The sequence below is a fragment of the Chiroxiphia lanceolata genome, chromosome 3 (assembly GCF_009829145.1).
Source record: "Chiroxiphia lanceolata isolate bChiLan1 chromosome 3, bChiLan1.pri, whole genome shotgun sequence".
NCBI lineage: Eukaryota > Metazoa > Chordata > Aves > Passeriformes > Pipridae > Chiroxiphia > Chiroxiphia lanceolata.
In genome coordinates, this window is record NC_045639.1 from 14081708 (window position 1) to 14098291 (window position 16584).

General features: G+C 37.7%; 1 protein-coding gene across 30 annotated transcripts in view; it reads left to right on the forward strand.

Annotated features, from left to right (window-relative positions):
• Positions 1 to 16584, forward strand: part of NRXN1 (neurexin 1) — a 711718-nt gene that overhangs the window by 273660 nt on the left and 421474 nt on the right. For all 30 annotated transcript variants that reach the window (XM_032683731.1, XM_032683732.1, XM_032683768.1 and 27 more), the window contains one exon: positions 5468 to 5906. In XM_032683731.1, the coding sequence (XP_032539622.1) occupies positions 5468 to 5906 (439 nt within the window). The remainder of the gene's footprint in view (positions 1 to 5467; positions 5907 to 16584) is intronic.

The following is a 16584-nucleotide window of genomic DNA, read 5'->3' on the forward strand; positions in this document are numbered from 1 at the left end:
CACCACCACCACACATGCACGCAACATCAGGAGAATGAAAAAATTTCACTTGAGGATGAATAAGATGTTCCCTTGGAGCTTTCAATATACCTCTTAATCTCTTCTCTGTGTTCAGATAACAAAGCTGGTTTACAGTGTTGAGTAATCCTAGAGGCTTGAGTAGCTGTTGTCATTCATGTTGTGTGCTTTGACATTTTATTCAAAAATGCGTCCCATTGCAAACATTTGAACTGGGGCTCCTTAAGTTCTGTGTAAATAGTCTGTAGTTTATTGTGTTCATTGATATATTCATTTTTCATGCTTGAAAACCAACTGAGACATTAGCAAAACGACAAGCCTCCTGTGAGAAACTGACAGTCATGGATTAGTTCAAAACCATAGAGCAAATGCTGAAAAAAATGCTTGATAATTCTTAGTGGTTAGTTTTGCCTTTGGATTTCCGGGGAATGCGGTGCTATGTGCACCAGGTAGTTCTCAACGAGCGTGGAAATTCTAGTGGCTGTTAAAGCAAGCTGATGAAAATTGCCTCAGGCTTCCCATAATGTAAATCTCACTGTTAGACTTTCTGACATCAGCAAGTTATCTCCTGCTGACTCCACTGTGCAGCATAAACTTGTAGGGTAGCAGCACCTACCTGAGCCATTTTGGATGATACTAATCTCCATTTTAGAGAATTTACTGTCATTGTTTGCACTAGGTAATCCAGGTTTTGTGAAAATATAAAAATACTAAAATACTGCTTTATGGTAACATAAAAATTTACATGATCCAGTTTTTAACAGATTTTGATACTAGATTTATCCACTCATTCAAATTTAGAGAAGCATTTTTCCTCACCTCCCTGTTAAATAAATAGGCAAGCTCTTTGGAGCAAGATCATAATGGTAGGTGCTCTGAACTCCTGGATTCTCTATGATGCTGCAAATCAGGGGATGTGATTAACTCCTCAGGGATCATTTTTGGTTTTAATAATATAAAGTAATTTGAAAAAATACTTCACAGTAATTTAAAGGATTTTAATCATAGTGATGGAAAAGCTGTTGCTTGCAGAGTTGGTCAGTATTCTGAAATATTTGAGGGAAATGCCTTTCTTCACTCACAGTGTTTGATGTGGAAAAGGCTGCACATTGAATTGAAAATGGTGTTGAAATCAGAATTCTTTCACATCTTTTGTGATTTTCAATCTCATGAGATAGGGTCAGTAGAAAGAACTGTTAGGGTTCTGTTTATTATTTTTTTTAATTTATTTTTACTTTTTAACTTGATAATTGAATGATTGTATATTTAGAATATGTCCCTAATATGAATTTCTTCTCTTTTCCTTCACCTTTTCTCAAGGTCATTCATAAATTTATATATTACTGGTTTAATAATGTATTCTCTTTGGCTGCTCTGGTACATTTTTTTGTTGTGAAGGCACCAACCATGACCACTGTCAGGGTCTGTAGTGAATACTTGATACGCTTCTGTAGTTCATTGAATACTAAGGCCCTGGCTTGCAAAAAACTGTATACATGATATATCTTTGGGAAGCGTGAATTAATTTAGTTTATGCTCCAAGATGACCACAGACCATGTTAAAAGAGTGCTGAGCTTAAGGTATTATTCGCTGTCTCATGGCTGGGCTTATTTATTAAGACTCAGCACCGTGATATTGCAAGTTACCCAGCATGTGGTTGGCCTAGATGGTAGCAAAGGAAGCTTGTACCTTGAGTGTAAAATGATATATAGTTCTGCCCTCTCTTAGAAACCAAATTTATTCCTTGCTTTGGATAGCTTGGTTGCAAGTTATGTGGAAATTGCTAACGGCTCCATTTCTCTTGAAAGTTTAGGTGACCTTTTACAGTTTCCAAGAACGAGGTAACTATATATTTTAAAGACTGAGGTCTTGAAACTTACTTAATATTAAGAAGAATACAGTGAATAGAAAACAAGTTCAAGGTGCTCTTAATAGCATAACACAGTTCCCTGGGGACTGGCAGCTTCATGTGCAAGAAACTTATATTGTTACTCAGGTATGAAAGTGAGTGCAAGAGGAAGCAAGTTATTACCAGAGTCAACCCAATAGATGCTTGTAAAGCACATACCAGTGCAAGGATACAGACTGCAGGTTGTGTGGGAGTAAAGGTCAATGGGACTCAAATATTTCTCCATTACAAATCACCTTCACTTGACTAATTGTGGATCCATGTCTCTAACAGAGGGAGAATATACTGAGTTAATACTAAAGAACAATATGTTGTGCACCTCAGATGGGAATAGTGGATAATATAAGCCCATTAAAAACATGTTTGTCCTTATGTACCCAGAGGGGAAAAAAAAAAAAAAAAGGCAAAGTGATTGGATGAGTAAATTATTTGTACCCTAGAGGCTATTACTTCTACAGCATATACCTTCATGAGTTATAAAGCAGATATTCATCTCAGAATTATTCCTTACTGTTCAGTTGTTTTCCACAAATTAACGATGAGTACTTTCTGTGAACATACTGTTTTCCTCCTTTTTGCTGTGGTTCACTTATGGCTGAGTACATTTTTCATGAACAGAGAGAGGGGTAAGAATCTCAGCATAACACTAGGAAATGGGCTCCCAAATGCCAGCTGTGTTCAGTTAATAGTTTACAGTTCTTTTCAGTTATGGTTCATATATTCCTCTTTTAATACTAATTATCCATGATAATTCAGTTCCAAATTTTCCATTTAGTAAGATTAAAGGAATATAAGCATTCTAAAACATAGAACATAAGCACTCTAAAACTTAGATATAGGCTTTATTTAGTTTCCACACAATGAATGTAATAATGTGCAGTCGTTTGCTTCTCAGTAGCTATGGAGTTTCAGTTGTGGAATATGGAAGTTAGAAATTGTCATATGCAATATTTAGGGATTCCAAGAATGTTTTGATATAGGTGGCATAAAATATTTGTCACTGTTACTAAATTGTACTAGCAATTTTTCTCTCCTATATATTAAGCTACTTGAAGAGTTGGTGACAAGTTATTGAGAAAGCAATTGCTAGTATTCCTGTTTGCACTTTGTCCATTAGGTTCTTGTTCAAGGACCACATTTATTAAAACTTACTGTTTCTGAGTTGGCAAATGACTTCAGAGTTTAGCCTGCTCAGTTTTTCTAACATGGCTGTTAACTCCTAATTTTAATATTCAGTCAACCAGCTTTCATTAATATCAGACAATTTGATTTGTCCATAAACAATAAAATCTCTTTGTACATTTACTCGCCTTGTCCTGGCACCTACTCTTGTTGAGTAGACAATTAAAAAAAGATTTTCTCATATTCTTTGTTGCCTTATTTACTTTCATTGTCATCATATGTGATTTAATTCTGATAAGAGCCCATTTGTTCCTTTTTTTTTGGTTTGTTTTATCGTATCCTCTGGCTACTATTTAATGCTTTTCAGTTTAATGTAGAAAGGTTGTCCCCTGTAACTTCTTGAAATTAAATGGAAGCTATCCAAAATCCCTTTTGCTGTAGAAAGTGGCCAATGTTTCATGAGACCAGATATCTCTAAGAAACCTCCTATTATGCTGACTTCTTGCTTCATTCTGCTGCCTTTTGGCTTTCTTCACTCTAAAGACAGAAAGTCGCACCAAAGGGAGATCACTTGTGTGTGCTTATTCTCCAGTACTCTTCTAAATTCCTTTACAATATCTGAGGTGTTATGGATGTATTTGATAAATGGAAATATGTATCCTTACTCTCTAATATTAAAATTTAGTCCAATTCTATTCACTTCTGAAGTCTTCAGTTGAAGAATGCAACATATTATCTACCTCTGTGTGGCAGAGTATTGTTTCTGCTGTCAGCAATACACAGTGAGGTTTATCTGTTGTCTTTGGAGACACAGCTCCCATGGAAACAGCATTACTTGCACTCAACTCGGTAATAAAATGAAGAAATAGGCTTATTTATTAGCTATTAGGACACATTTTAATGCAGGAGAATAATTCTGCCATGTCTTATGATGAAATTTGCAGCGTGGATAATGACATAATTAAAAAGAACACAATTCTTAAAGAAAAAAATTATCACACTATCAATCATTTCTTTAGTGTTCTGGTATCTTTAAACACCATTTTTCGAGAGCAACTACCACTTATGGGGTATGCCATCTCAGATTGGCTGTATGTAGTGTTTTGATTTCTAACAGTAGCACAGTTCTGCAGCGCGTCCCCTGTGTCTTCTGCTTCTGTGTGTCAGAGTGGGTTTCTTTTTGAGTTCAAACTAGGTCTCGGAGGAAATTAATCCAGAAGCTCTATCCTGAGTGTTCAGTAAGCACTTTCTAACCACTAATAGGGATGTAAGGTCCAAATCAGTGATTGGTCCCCTGAACAGCTTCGAACTACACTGTATAGTTGGAATATTGGATCAGGGGCCAGACATGATCTAGTCCTGAATGGTATAGATCTGTAGATGAAGAAGCCTCAGCACAAAGTGCTTGGTTTTGCTGAGCTGTTGCCTTTTCTTCAAATTGCTTTTTAATGTAGGGCTTAACCTTAGAAACAGAGAAGGTTTTAGCTTTTGTCGCTCTGGGGTCATAGTCAGCCATTCAGTGGTATTTTAGCTTGAGTGTATCATTTACTGAATAATTGAAAATATTGACAAAATACTTGTGCACTCCTTTGGTATTAGGGAGCTTCATTTAAGCAGCCCTCGTATTCTGGATAACTCAGAAATAGCAGCAATTTCAGAATATACTAATAAAGACTAGAACCCTGGAAAATGTTTTTATCATGATAGGCTTCTCTGGAGCAAGTAAAAATGTAATTTGAAGCAGGAATATTTGCTGCAGAGGTCAATTGGATTTAAAACTAATATTGTCTTTCATTTTTATCAGAAAAGTCTTCAGTCAGGGAAAATAATGTAAGTTGATTTATTTTTTGTCCAGTTGAACTGGCTCAAAGATTTCCATGGTTTTGCCTGTTTTGATCTGTATGACACTAGTTTACCTATCTTATAGCTTCATGGATACCATGAACACTACTATTCCTCAGCCCCAAGGACAAACTGAAAAGATGCTAATTTATGAGATATCTGACCTTGGTATATTTTCTGTGCATGAACAGAAGAGTTAAGACAATGACAAAGGGTTTTAGAGGAAGAAGAAATCCTATACTTCTCTATGGTAGCAGAATGACTGTGCAAAGAGGGTTTTTAAGTAATCAAGGCCACACAAGCTAATTTGCAACTCATAGTATAAATTATGTGTAGATTCTTTTAGATTGTTAGAATTAACTCTAGGGATATTTTTAGAGCAACTTTGTTTGGTTTAATGAAAACAATTATTAAATCATTAGTCAATGAAAATACTTATTAATTTTGTGCGTATGTAACTTATCATATTCATATATCATCATTATTATCCTTTAAATAATGTGCCTGTTCAGGATTATATCTGTTTGGTTAAAATGGTCAGGTTTCTTTGAGTAACTTCTCTGCTTTGCTTGCAGGTTGTATATAAAAATAATGACGTCAGGTTGGAGTTATCTCGACTTGCCAAGCAAGGAGATCCTAAAATGAAGATTCACGGGGTTGTAGCATTTAAATGTGAGAATGTTGCAACCTTAGATCCAATCACATTCGAAACACCAGAGTCATTCATCTCTTTGCCAAAGTGGAATGCCAAGAAAACAGGCTCAATATCATTTGATTTTCGTACAACTGAGCCAAATGGCCTAATTCTTTTCAGTCATGGGAAACCAAGGCACCAAAAAGATGCCAAACATCCACAGATGGTGAAGGTTGATTTTTTTGCCATCGAGATGCTTGATGGCCACCTCTACCTGCTGTTAGACATGGGATCAGGTACTATAAAAATAAAAGCCTTGCAGAAGAAGGTGAATGATGGTGAATGGTACCACGTGGATTTTCAACGGGATGGACGGTCAGGTAAGTTTCTTTTTTCAACATTCAATATTTTTTCTCCTTCTGTATCTGAGGGAATACAGGGTACATACTAATGTTGTCACAATTAGGGTTATGCATCATCTGAAAAGTAAGGGAAATAAAAGAAGTCATTATTGTCAGGTACCAGAATACACTAATTTGCTGAATAAAATATCTTATGTTAACATTATTGGGTAATCAAGTACTTAATCTTGCAAATAAGTCTGTTCTGTACTTGAAAAACCAATCGTAATCTCCCTCTGTGCTTGCTTACACCAAATAGCTGAAGTGGCAAATTTCAACAATGAAAATAAAGCAAAAAAAGGATTACTGAAAGTAATCTCTAACACAGGGAATAGCTGGCCTACAGAAACAACACAGAACTTCCAATCGTGTCAGCAGATCTCAGCATAATTAAATGATATGCTAATGAATGGCTAACAACACATATCAGCAGAAATGAAAATAATTGCCATGCTGCATTCTGTCAGTATGATTCATATTCTGTAGTAGTTTACTCAAAAAATGACCTCACCAGAAAGGGTAAAAATAAAGAATTCATAAACTGTTCCTAATGCTACTGAAATCTAATATGGCATAAAATGCTTTTAACTAGTGCAATTGTCGTGTTTCAGCTGCATCTTATCTTGAGTATATATCTTGACTTAAGCAAATAATCAATATACATTAATTGAAGGACAGATCTCTTCTAAGGTATCTTTCCTGCAGTTCATGCCAAGATTAGGGGAGGAAGGAAGCGGTGAATGTAATGAATCTGTAACTCTGTCCATCAAAGAATTTTCTGATTAGTATTGGTATTCAGTCTGAACTTTATTTTTATGAAATTGAGTGTTAAAAAATGTAAATTCCTTTTGGATTTTGTGGGGTTTTCCCCACTTTCTTCCTTCTGGTGACTCCTTTTCCATAACTTGCGTTTACAATTTCCTTCTGAGAGCTTAACCACAAATGAGTTATTATTTTATGACTTATTTTCTTATTATCCACAAATCAGATTTCAGATCAAGCAAATCTTAGGTGCAGGTTTAAATTGAAGATTTTAGTCACACCTATGCTGAAAATCAGACCAAATTCAATTGATCTGCCCTACAATTATGAAAAATAATTATTTGATTCATTGGCTGTGCAGCTTCAAATTCTAATTTTAAAGCATTTGATTTTCTTGTTATGTTATGTCAGTTGCTTATTTACATTTCTTGAGGTTAAAAAGAAACAAACAAACAAACAAAGAAAATGCAACAAAACCCCCAGACAAACAAGAAAAAGAGCCCTAGCCAAACAAGAAAACATAACTTCTCAACATCCTCAGTTGGGATGGAGTATCCAGCAGTTATATTATTTATACTACAGTCTTCATTTCAGAATTCCTTCTTAAGTGCTGTTTCAGTGATTCATATGAGGCAGTAAATCCTGTAATAATTGTGCCTGTGAGACTCTGCTGAAAGCAAAGTTTATTCTTATATCCAAAGCCAACAGAACTATACAGAAAAGAAATAAATGCATAGCAATTGTTTACATTTGAAGATGTGTTCTACACTTTCATTGCTTCACAAAAAATGTTGCTCACAAGTGCCATTAAGAGAGTTTAGGGCATACTTTAATTTTTAGAACTGTTGATGGACATCAGCAAGAATGTAGACTTATTTTAGGAAACAAACAAACCTGGTGATCAGGATTGCGTGATATTTTGAAGTAGAATTATAAATAACCAAATTAATCCATCTGCTGACTTGCGTGTGATTCAGATTGGTGAAATTTATTTACCCTGTCACTCTTGAAAACTGACTGTAATACCTATTCACTCTCAACCAATGAACTATTACCAGGAATACTTGATAAAATATGTAGGCTTATGGATTGACAAACTGAGTTTTTAACTGCAATCTGAACCAGACATCAACATTTTTCTATTATTCTAATACATACAACAGTACAGCAGGAGAAGTACCAATAGCACCAGCAATGCCATTATTGTTTTTGATGAGAATATTGACTGAGTAGAATCATGACCATCTGATTTAACCAAGTAAAATGACTGCCTAGCAATTAAAATAAAGAATGAACTATATGGTCTTGTTTTCACCTGTTTGGATCAGGAAGTTCTGATGTGTTATGTGTTTAGATTACTTCTTCATGACTTATAGAATCATAGAATGTTAAGGGTTGGAGGGGACTTTAAAATCATCTAGTCCCAACTCCCCCTGCCATGGACAGGGACATCTCCCACTAGATCAGGTTGCTTCAAGGCCTTATCAAACCTGGCCTTGAACACTGACAAGGTCGGTGCATCCACAGCCTCCCTGGGCAACCTGTTACAGTATCTCATCACCCTCACAGTAAAGACTTTCTTTCTAATATTCAGCCTGATTTTCTCCTCCTTTGGTTTGTACCCTTTACTCTTTGTCCTATCACTACAGTTCATGATGAAGAGTCCATCTCCAGCCTCCCTGTAAGCCCCCTTCAGAAACTGGAATGTTGCTATGATGTCTCCACACAACCTTCTCTTCCCCAGGCTGAGCAGCCCCAACCTTTTCAGCCTTTATAGGAGAGGTGCTCCAGTCCTCTTATCAACTTTGTGGCCCTCCTCTGGACTTGCTCCAACAGTTCCATGTCCTTCTTTTGTTGGGGACACCAGAATTGTATGCAGTACTCCATGTGGGGTCTCACAAGAGCAGAGTAGATGGGGAGAATCACCTCCTTCAACCTGTTGCCCATGCTGCTTGGCTTTCTGGGCTGTGAGCACACACTGCCAGCTCATATTGAGTTTCTCATGAACCATCACCCCCAAGTCCTTCTCGGCAAGGCTGCTCTCAATCACTTCTCTGCCCAGCCTGTAGGTGTGCCTGGGATTGCCATGACACAAGTGTAGGACTTTGCACTTTGCTTTGTTGAACTTTGTGAGGTTCACACAGGCCCACCTCTCAAGCCTGTCAAGGTCCCTCTGCATGGCATCCCCTCCCTCCAGTGTGTCAACTGCACCCCACAGCTCGATGTCATCAGTGAGCTTGCTGAGGGTGCCCTCGATCCCAGAGTACTGACCCCAGCACCAGCCTCTGAGGGACACCACTCATCACTGGTCTCCACATGGACAATGATCACCTGACCACAACTCTTTGTGTGACCATCCAGCCAGTTCTTTATCCACCAAGTGGTCCATCCTTCAAGACCACATCTCTCCAACTTAGAGACAAGGGTGTCGTGCAGGACAATGTCAAATGCTTTACATAAGTCCAGGCAAATGATGTCAGTTGCTCTGCCCCCTCTACCAGTGCTGTAGCCCTGTCTAAGAAGGTCACCAGATTTGTCAGGCATGATTTCCCTTTGTAAAGCCATGATGGCTGTTACCAATCACATCTTTGTTTTCCATGTGCCTTAGCATAGTTTCCAGGAGAATCCGCTCCATTATCTCGCCTAGCACAGAGGTGAGACTGACTGGTATGTAGTTCTCCGGGTCTTCCACTTTCCACTTTTTAAAAATGAGGGTTATATTTCCCTTTTTCCAGTCATCAGAGACTTCACCTGACTGCCATGATTTTTCAAAAATGGTGGATAGTGATTTAGTAACTTTGTTTGGCAGCTCTCTTGGGACCTGCAGATGAATCTCATCGGATCCCATGGACTTGTGCATATTCAGGTTCCTTAGCTAGTCTCAAATCTTATCCTGTCCTGCAGTGGGCTTAATGTCTTTGTTCTCCCAGTCCCTGCATTTGCCTTTCTCAACTTGGGCAGCATGGCTGGAGTGCATACCATTGATGACTGAGACATAGAAGTCATTGAAAGCCTCAGCCTTCTCTTCATCCATGGTAGCCAGGTCTCCTGTTTCCTTCTGGAGAGGACCCACATTATTCCTAGTCTTTCTTATTTTTGTAACATATCTTACAGAAGCCCTTCCTGTCATCCTTGGTGTCCCTGGCCAGACTCAATTTTAACTGGGCCTTGGCTATCCCATCCAATTTCCCTGTATTCCTCCAAGGCCACCTGTCCTCATTTGCACATTCTGAAACCTTTTTTTTTTGCTCTGAGTTCACTCAGCAACTCCTTGTAGATCATTGATGGTGTCCTGGCATTTTTTACCTGATTTCCTCCTTGTTGGGATGCATCTCTCCTTAGCTTGGAGGAAATGATCCTTGAATATCAGCCAGTATTCTTGGAGCCCTCTGCCCTCCAGGGCTCTTTCCTATAGGACTCTACTGAGTAGGTCCTTGAAGAGGGCAAATTCTGCTTTCCTGAAGTCCAGGGCAGTGAGCTTGCTCTGCACCCTCCTCACTGCCCTGAGGATCACAAACTCCACCAACTTGTGTTCACAACTCCATCATCTCTTGGAGTTATGTATCTCATTATGCATGTTGGTGTGTTTTTTCCATGAATAATAAAATTTACTTTACTATTTCAGGAAGCTTTTTGGTTTCTTTCCTGTAGACCAAACCAAACATACTGGAAATCACATGATTACTTTTCACTTGCTTACCTTCAGAATTTTTATACGAGTGAATGAATATACCTTGTATAGAAAAAAAGTTGTTTTTCTGAGACTTTCTTGTTGCTGTTGACAGCATACTTCCCTAGCTATCAAACACAAAGGAAGAGATTCTTCTGTTAATGAATAAATAGCTCAAATAAACTGCAGTTTGTTTGTTTGGGTTTTTTAAATGACATTTGGTGTCTTGAAACCTTTTGCTCCTAGCCCTTAAATCCAATGTAGAGTGGTTCCCTCTGATAGTGGAATACCGTGACATTTCTCAAGGAGCTTTGCTAATTTCCTTGACTTTCATATTAGCTGGATCAGCAAGTACTAGATTTATTTTTCATTCTTTGCTCTCTTCCAGACTCACAGTCACAGTGAGCATCCACTCTAAACTACTGACTTTGCCATTGCCTGTCTGGGCCTGCAGTGGAGGAGGGGAGGAAGATATAGGGAATGAGAACACACTTTTAAATTGTAACTATCTGGGCTCTATTCTCTAGCAATTCTGCCAATCTCCTCAGATTTTGAGAGCTACAAGGAAGAGGGAAGAGATGACACCTTTTAATTTCCTTTTGATGAAGGAACTTTTGACCTATTATTCTTACAGAAATTTTTCAGCCTAGAGTCCCATTCTGTTACCTGTATGACTTACTCTGTGTGCTTTCTTACCTAAAAAGCAGTCCTTTGGTAAGAAGGAGCTCCTGAGACCATATTTCCCAGGGTTAAGTAAAAGATTTCATATCTTCTCCACTGGTCCATCTTTCTTGATGGGTATGCAGCAGAGTTCCCAACTGGTTCCCAACTGGTTCCTGTCAAATAGGCGGAGTTTCTTCACAGTACTCCTGAATTGTATATCCTGAATTCTTGCGAAGGACAGTAGCTTCATAGCTGCTTCACATGTGCCCTGTCTTGGCCATGGGATGTATGCTGTGGTCACAGTCCTCATCACAGCTATTATATTGTGCTTTAACTCACAAGATGTAAAGTGTATTTAGAATTAATACCTTGCTCCTATTTTTCACTGTTTCTTTAAAGGCAAATGTTTTTCCTGGGCACGTAAAGCAACTAAATAGGCTACATCAGGTAAGCAGAGAGATCAGAATAGTTGTAGTAGCTCTACTTGCAATCTTCATATTTAAATGATCAGGATTGAGAAAAGGTTTAGAAATAAGATTTAGTTTCTTATACACAGTCTTATGAAAAAGTAAATTGCTGAGATAATGAATATGATTGGAGAGGCTCATTAACTCATACCTAAGGGAAATGTTTGTCTGTTCTGCTCTTAACAGTACTGCTAATTCTGCAGAAAAAGAATGGGAAAAAAACCCAAAAGCATAAACTAAATAAAATCCAACAATGAAGCAGCTGTAAAGGTCTTTGTTCACAGTGTTTCTTGCAACACAGTAGAAATAGGTTTAATAACTGCTTTCTGAGACTTAAGTGTTATTTTTTTTTTAAACTGGTTACTGTATTCAAAGATAACCTTGCACGTGTTGTTTTTTTTTTTAAATAACCACCATTCATCCTCTGGAAATCATCATTAAAAAATGAAATCAGAGAGGAATCTTACTTTTCTTGTCAGCCTCTGTGTAGGGCAGTGTAAAACAGAATGTATCAGAACATATTCATAGGTAGGTAGCATTTAAGGGCTAAGTCACTGGAATTTTGAACTAAAGTTAGAATTTCAGCCTGAATACCAGAAATTATTCCTGAACTATGTAATTAGAGCTTAACTATAATCAGTATCTCACTGTAAGTAGTACTTTTTTGATGTCAATTACACGTATTGTGTTATAGGTTCTTTTTTTTTACATGTACACTTCTATATATTGCTTCCCACATGTTTTCAAACTTTTAAGAACTGCTAGATTTACATGTTTCTATTTCAACAAATGTTAATAGTTTGTGTATTTGGGAGAATGGGTTTATATTGAATTTTAAAGAAAATTCTTCCAATGATCACTTAGTGTTTTTCATTTATTCATAAGCTCATAGTAAAATCGAGATGGGTGACCTTGAGAGGTCCAATATTTTATCTCTCCAATGAAAGTAGTGATAGTGTACTCGTGTAAGTCTTGACAGGTGTTGAGTCACCTCCAGCACTCACAACCTTCCCACGTAATCATTCATAAGCTGAATAATTTTCTATGCACAAACCCCCATTTTTTCCCATCATTTTTTTGTCCATAGCAGGCACAAAATACACCACACATTTTTCCCCTATGTCATATTTCTATAATACTTAGGATCTGAATATTAGAATCATAGAATCATAGAATTAGCTGGGTTGGAAGGGACCTCTGAGATCATCAAGTTCAACCCTTGATCCAACACCACTGTGGTTACAAGACCATGGCACTGAGTGCCACATCCAGTTTCATCTTAAAAACCTCCAGGGATGGAGAATCCACCCCTCCCTGGGCAGCCCATTCCAATGCCTGATTACCCTCTCTGTAAAGAATTTCTTCCTAATATCCAACCTAAACATCCCCTGGCACAGCTTAAGACCATGCCCTCTTGTCTTACTGAGAGCTGCCTGGGAGGCAGATTATGTCAGTCTCTGGTTTAGAGACTAAGAAACACCAGCTTCTTCCTATCCTTATTATGTCATGTCCTGTAACTGTGGACCATTTTTATTACCATCTTCTGCAGTCTCCTTGGCTGATCTACATCTTTCTCAGAGTTCAAGATAAAACTTTACCAATGCCCAGTAAAGCAGCACAATAGGCTTCTCTATAACTCCCAATATATTTCCCATTTTGATCATATGTGGATTATTTTTGACTTATATTGTAGACTCTTCCTTTGAAGGACTGCTCACTAATCAGTTGTCCTTTAAGTCAATAATTTTTGCTGAAGCCCATAATTTCATTAGTTTTTCTCAAACTACTTTTCCAATACCTAAAGAAATTTCTGAATCTTTAAATTGCACTGTGTTCTCAGGTAAAATGCTGCAGAATCAGAGCATCCATGGGTCATCCAGGACTCTTAAATTTATGTCCAATTTCTGGAGATTAGAAATGCTACTGTTTTTTTAGAGTCTAAAGGTAGATCATGAATTCCCAGACTCAGTAAGTCACTCCACTTGTCTTTCAGTCATTCCCTTTTTCTTCTTTCAGGCTGGAAAAATCACATGCTATCAACATTTTTCCATTTTTTCCTTATTCTAATAGAAATACAGACAACATTTCCTACTTTGAGTATTAAAAAACTTTGCAAGGAAACTGCATGTTTCCTGACAGGCATTATTGCCTCAGTGTTGCTCTTTTCAAAGAAACAGCTACTGATCTGCTTATGGGTGCTGTTATGCTTAGGTAGTATGCCAAGATGGAACTTTTAGGATGGTTCTTACTACAGAGTTGTTGCAATTTAAGGTTATAGTTTTCTCTTGAGTGGCCAGTGCTCCTCTGAATCTGCTACTTTCAGGTAATATCTGTTGTCTCTAGCTTATTTTGTAAAATGAGATGTGTCCCATTTTTTCCACTTGTCAAACCTGACAATTCTGTCTTGAGAAGGATTGATGTTAGTGTCTTTACAGGGTGATTTACTAACCTTTTTTTGTACTGGGATAGGTGTTCCTTTTTCTGAAGATTTCTCTTCAAGGAGATTAAAGTTTAATTGAATGTCTGCTTAAGGAGACTTTCTCTCTAAGAAGAAACCCCTTTTTCAGTGACAGGGAGAAGTTCTTTCCCTCTTGCATTCCAGAGAAAGGCTACCCCTGTGGGCAGATCCCTGCAATGTGGACAGATAAAACAGATGTTACAGACAGGCACAGGAGAGAAGACAAGGAAGGAAAGGGGCTGGAAGAAAACAGGAGTTTGTGTCTTTTTCAGGCCCAGCACTGCTTTGCAGACTGGTGCAGTTTTCCCTTTGTAATTTTTTTATCATTCTCATCTTCAGGATAAACCTTTTTTGATTCTTTCCACTGCCTTGGCATTTTTGGAGGATACCTGTGCATATCTTACTCTACACCACGTAAAAAATTTGTATGGTCCATTAGCTTTCCTTCTTTCTGCTTCTGTGGAAAGTGATGTCTCTTCACATTCATAAGCAGGAACATCCAAGTGAATTGGAACACACTGGTGATTTAACAAAACAATTCCTTTTAATGTACCTATAATTCCCAGAGAAAGTACAATTGAAATCTTTCAAAGGGGATGTGCATTACAGTCCCCAGTTTCCGAGGCAGCATCTGCCATTGTCATGAAGTCCAGCTTGAGATGTCTTTGGTAGAAATTAAAATTTCCCTTAAGAAAGATGACAGGCTTTAAAAAAAAAAAAGAAAAAACCAAAAAACAACAAACCCAAAACAACACAGGATGAAAACCAACCAACCAACCAACCAAAGAAAAGTCCCCAAAACAACCTCACCAAGATGACACAGCACCCTCTAATTCTGTCACAGCTCAGGATTCACTGTGAATCCAAAAGTGCTAGTAGACTCATTGTTTTTCTTTCTTTTTCTGTAGGCCCATGTTCTATGAACTTGAGTTCTGCATTTAATTTTAGGATACTTACAAGACCCTGTAATTTCTAGTGTATTTTGGAATCGTTTTCTTATTTCCCCTTATGTTTCTTGGAATTTTTTCACCTGCATTTACAAAGCAATTAGTGAATAAAGTTTGCATTAACTGTCAGAGATACATAAAAGATGATTTGGATACCAAGAGCAGTGATGGCTGTACGATTGCCTGGACATGCTATTACAAGCTCAGCTGGAAAGTAGGACAACTTGGTAACTGAGAGCATGAACCTCTTGGTGCCCAGGCATAGGTTGTCTGCTATTAGATAGACTATAGCCTGTCTATATTATAGTCCTAGTTCTTGTTAGACAGTGTGCTATGTGATATTTTGTTCAAGCCTCTACATAACAGCTTTGGGTCTTCTGAAGGTGCTATGTGCCTTAGTGTAGCTCTCAACTAAAAGAATTAAGTAGAGATAACTTACAGTATTTTGGTTGAAGATAATGCACACACTATGGCAGTTAGTTGGAATGTCATGAATATGTCCAGCAGTAAATTGGAGATAGTCTAGATGTGTCATAGTGGTTTCGTGGCCTTCTAAAACATGAAAAAGATGCACAGAGGAGTTGTTGCCTGTCATGTTTTTCTACCCATAGTCATTAGATGCTATGATTGCACTAAGATTTCAGAGCAATTCTCCCAGGGCATGTTTTATGGGGTTTCATTTACTGGGAAGGTTAAAAGTTCATTTATTTAAGAAGCTGTTGCTAACTATTCAAAATAATATTTAAGCTGTCTTTGGGATAATCCTTTATGACATACTGAAGAAAAATTTCCCACTTCAATCTATCACTTAACTATAATTCACAATCACCAGAGTGTAGTGGTGATCTACAATTCCCTTTATCATTCACCTTTCTAAGCCTTCTGTGCTTCCAAAGCTTCCACTTGGAATGCCATGTAATGTTGCAGCTGCACTGGCAGAGATTTACCTCTCTTTTCTCGTGCACTCAAAGTAATCAGGAAAAGGAGTCCTAGGAGTTGTCTTGAATATCTTGAAAATATAAATGCCTTTGTCCAATAGAAAACAGCATTACTCGCATTCATGAGCTTGAGCTGAGTTAACTTGTGTGGGTGCACAAGTGGGTGCTGCCTGAACACAGGTTTAAAGCATTTGGTCCTAAAATAGCATGTACAGCAACAGATGGGAGCAAGCAACAATACCAGTAAGAAATACTGAGGACAAATGTGATTTATGTTTACAGCATCTTTATTTTTTTTGGAAGGAAAAATGATCTCTTGTCTGTTAGCAGTCCTTCTTGATGCCCAGGACGCTCTCAGAAAAGTTAGCTATCTTGTTTTGACAGGTCATTCACAGGTGTCCTTGTTTGATGCACCTGATTAATAAGATCAAATTTCAAAGTGTTTATGCTTGCATGCCTGAGGTCAAATCTATAGCAAGAGTTCCATAGGAATGCCAAGTTCTGCTTCAAGAATCTGAACAGTAATACAAATTTTTAGAGTTAGCAAAACATAATAATCTTATCAGTTTTCAACAGATGGAGGTTGGGAAGAAAAAGAATCTTGTCTCAACATGCCTATTTCTTACAGTTAAGACTGAAAGTTCATTTTTACATCTGTGTGATTATTCAACTCACACAGAAAACTTTTCTGATAATACATAAAAGGGAAAACTGACCACATCCTTATTCTTTAAATGTCCTTATGAAGATGC